This window comes from Etheostoma cragini, chromosome 10 (assembly GCF_013103735.1).
Source record: "Etheostoma cragini isolate CJK2018 chromosome 10, CSU_Ecrag_1.0, whole genome shotgun sequence".
Classification (NCBI taxonomy): Eukaryota; Metazoa; Chordata; class Actinopteri; order Perciformes; family Percidae; genus Etheostoma; species Etheostoma cragini.
This window is the reverse complement of record NC_048416.1, coordinates 15649818-15653171: the sequence shown is the minus strand read 5'-3', so window position 1 is coordinate 15653171 and position 3354 is coordinate 15649818. Positions and strand designations below refer to the sequence as shown.

General features: G+C 40.5%; 2 protein-coding genes across 2 annotated transcripts in view; one reads left to right on the top strand and one right to left on the bottom strand.

Annotated features, from left to right (window-relative positions):
- The window catches only part of LOC117951272 (protocadherin beta-15-like), a 15045-nt gene that overhangs the window by 669 nt on the left and 11022 nt on the right, over positions 1-3354 (bottom strand). The window lies entirely within an intron of this gene.
- LOC117952251 (protocadherin gamma-A11-like) lies at positions 1534-3352 on the top strand (the record flags this gene model as incomplete). The annotated part of the gene is made up of 1 exon (XM_034884401.1): positions 1534-3352. A coding segment is annotated over exon 1 (1599 nt), but the record flags the coding sequence as incomplete, so codon positions are not given.

Sequence of the window (3354 nt, the reverse complement as noted above, 5' to 3'; positions counted from 1 at the left end):
GCAGGAGAAAGCCCAGACTGTTGTTTGATGGAGCAGTTGCCATCCCCAGCGCTTATCTCCCTCCTAATTACGCAGATGCTGACGGCACAGGAACTTTACGCAGCGCTTACAATTATGACGCTTACCTGACAACAGGTTCTAGAACCAGTGACTTTAAGTTCGTGACGTCTTACAATGACAACACACTGCCTGCTGACCAGACTCTGAGGAAAAGTCCATCTGACTTTGCTGATGCCTTTGGAGATTGTGATGATTCTCCTGAGGTAAGAGCATCAACATTTGATTAAATACGTTTTCTTAAAAATGGGCTACGCACATCTTCAGATGTCAGACATAAAGTTCTACTTTTTGGCATCGTAGTTATTTATTTTAGATCTGTTACTAGATGCATTTAATTGCATTTTACAGTGTTTGGCCTTAGTTGTTTTTTGAGCTTTCTTGTCAGTTCGTCATTCATCAATATAATGTTTATCGTCACGTGAATTACAAACCGATCAACAATGCGTTTTTAATTATTGAAAACTTGTGAGTGGATGTCAATTTTGTTGCTTTTGTTCTCTAATTTGGTCAATGGTTGTTGTCGTGGGTGAGGCTGACCAGGTTGAGTCTTTCTTTCAGAGCTTGTTAATGATGTTATGGGCTATCATTTTCCGTGTCTGTGTTGTCATACTGTATGTCATCTATACTGTATATATTCTTTCTTCCTCTACCTTGAAACTACATTCTTTCCGAATCTGAACTGTGTTGCTACAGTCAGTTCTTGTATATATATTTTTAGCTTAGTCATATTTACTGTCCTAGATAACTGATTGACAATTTCTTTCATATCTATATGGTAATTCATCATCTTTTTTAATGATTCAAAATCTAAAATCTATTCAATAAAAAATGCAGTTTGTAGTAAAGTGTAGCTGTTTGCCAAACATGTACATGAATAGCTTGTGCCACAATGGCCTATTGTTTTTGTGCAAAGTGATTACAATCCTTCAAATAAATCAAACACTGTCTTCTTGTGAACTCAATAAACTCAATAATCTATTTATTTGATCTCGTTTTTTAACACGGTATTAAAATGCCAGTTTGAAGACGGTTTATTAGCTGAAAAACCATATTTAAACAATTTAGTCGGTCATGGATTTGGGTTTTAAAAGGATGTGTCAACGGGTGCCGTTTTGCTCGCTCTTTACAAACACAATTTGTTTCCAAAGCACTTGTCGTGGATTGCAGCAAGAAATATTTAAGAACAAGAATCTAATCACCACACGTTAATCTTTATAGGTCACTTACTTTATTTCAATACAAGAATATAAATTGTCAGAAAAAATATCAGTCGTCTTTGAACATCTAAAAAGCGCTGCTTGACGTGCCCTGGTGAATAATGCTGTTGTTTTAGACCTGCCCTTTATCCTCACAACATCCTCACAACACGTGTCCAGGATTTTTAATTTATAATTCCCCTCTTTTAAATATGCTTTTCCTGGATATTTTTCCAAACTTTGTACAGACTTACTGCTAGTTGACGTATCTAATTTCTAGAGGAGACTCACGATGTCGCCACCAGCTGTAGTAGATTATGTGTCGACATCCACCCACTGATATCGACGCACAATGTGACTCAATGTGCTGCATTTTATCGGCCAGACAGGAAGAGTCTTGGTCTTCGGATTGTGTTGTTTTTGGTTTATATCCTTCATTTTTTTGGCGTTGGGCTTGAACACTGGCAAGGGAACGTTAACTGTTTTAGATCGGCGACATGCTGCTTATCATAGGGCTCACATTACAAAGCTGTGCCTTTGCTTTACTGCTGATTTCTTTTGATTTTGCCTATGGAGATGTAAGCTATTCTTTTCCTGAGGAGATGAGACGCGGATCTGTCATCGGAAATATTGTCAAAGACTTAGGCCTTGAACCAAGCAGGCTATCCGCTCGAAAGGCTCGCATTGATACCGATGGGAGCGACAAACGTTATTGTGATTTAAACCTCAAAAACGGGGATCTGACAGCTTCCGGGAGGATTGACCGAGAGGGCCTTTGTGGAGACAAAGCATCCTGCGTTTTAAAACAAGAACTCATGTTAGAAAATCCATTAGAATTACATCGAATTAGTCTGCATGTCCAGGACATTAATGATAACTCTCCCCGATTTAATAAAGATTTGATACATATAGATATAAGTGAATCCGCGTCAAAAGGTGCCCGTTTTCCAATAGAAGAAGCACATGATGCCGATATAGGCAAATATTCAGTTCAGACGTACAACCTCCAAAGCAATGACAATTTTATTCTGGGCGTTGGAACAAATTCTGTGGAACTTGTCCTTAACAAAGAGCTTGACCGCGAAATATTGAAGGAAATCAATCTAATTCTTACAGCGTTGGATGGTGGTTCTCCTCAGAGATCAGGTACTGTAGTCATTCACATCACTGTACTGGATGCTAATGATAACGTCCCAGTGTTCAGCCAGGCCGTTTATAAAGCCAGTCTGCCTGAAAACTCTCAACCTGGTACTGTAGTGCTGACCGTGAGTGCTAGTGATGCCGATGAGGGACTCAATGGAGAAGTTACATATGATTTTGGACACATTTCGGAAGATATTAGGTCAATGTTTACCATAGATCACAAGACAGGTGATATAAAAGTAACTACCACAGTTGATTTTGAAACGGCGTCATTGTTTGAACTGCGCGTCACAGCAAAAGATGGTTTGGGATTAACCTCGTATGCCAAAGTCATCATAGATGTTTCAGATGTAAATGATAACGCCCCAGTTATATATCTGAAATCCCTGACTAACCCCATACCTGAGAACGTGTCATCTGGTACAGAGGTGGGCATCATTAACGTGCAGGACAGAGACTCTGAGAATAACAGACAGGTCCGCTGCTCCATTCACCAAAACGTCCCTTTTAAGTTGGTCCCTTCTATTAAAAACTATTATTCTCTGGTGACCACAGGACAACTGGACCGTGAACTAGTGTCTGATTACAACATTACAATCACTGCCACTGACGAGGGCTCTCCACCTCTGTCCTCCTCTAAAACTGTTCAGTTATCTGTAGCAGACATCAACGACAACCCACCTGTGTTTGAGGAACAGTCGTACAGCGCATATGTGACTGAAAATAACAAACCCGGCTCCACTTTATGTTCCGTTACTGCTCGAGACCCTGACTGGAGACAAAACGGTACAGTGATTTATTCTCTGTTACCCGGTGAGGTGAACGGTGCCCCGGTGTCCTCCTATCTGTCTGTTAACGGAGACACAGGGGTGATCCGCGCTGTGAGGTCGTTTGATTATGAACAGTTCAGGAGTTTTAAAGTCCACGTGATGGCCAGAGACAACGGTTCTCCTCC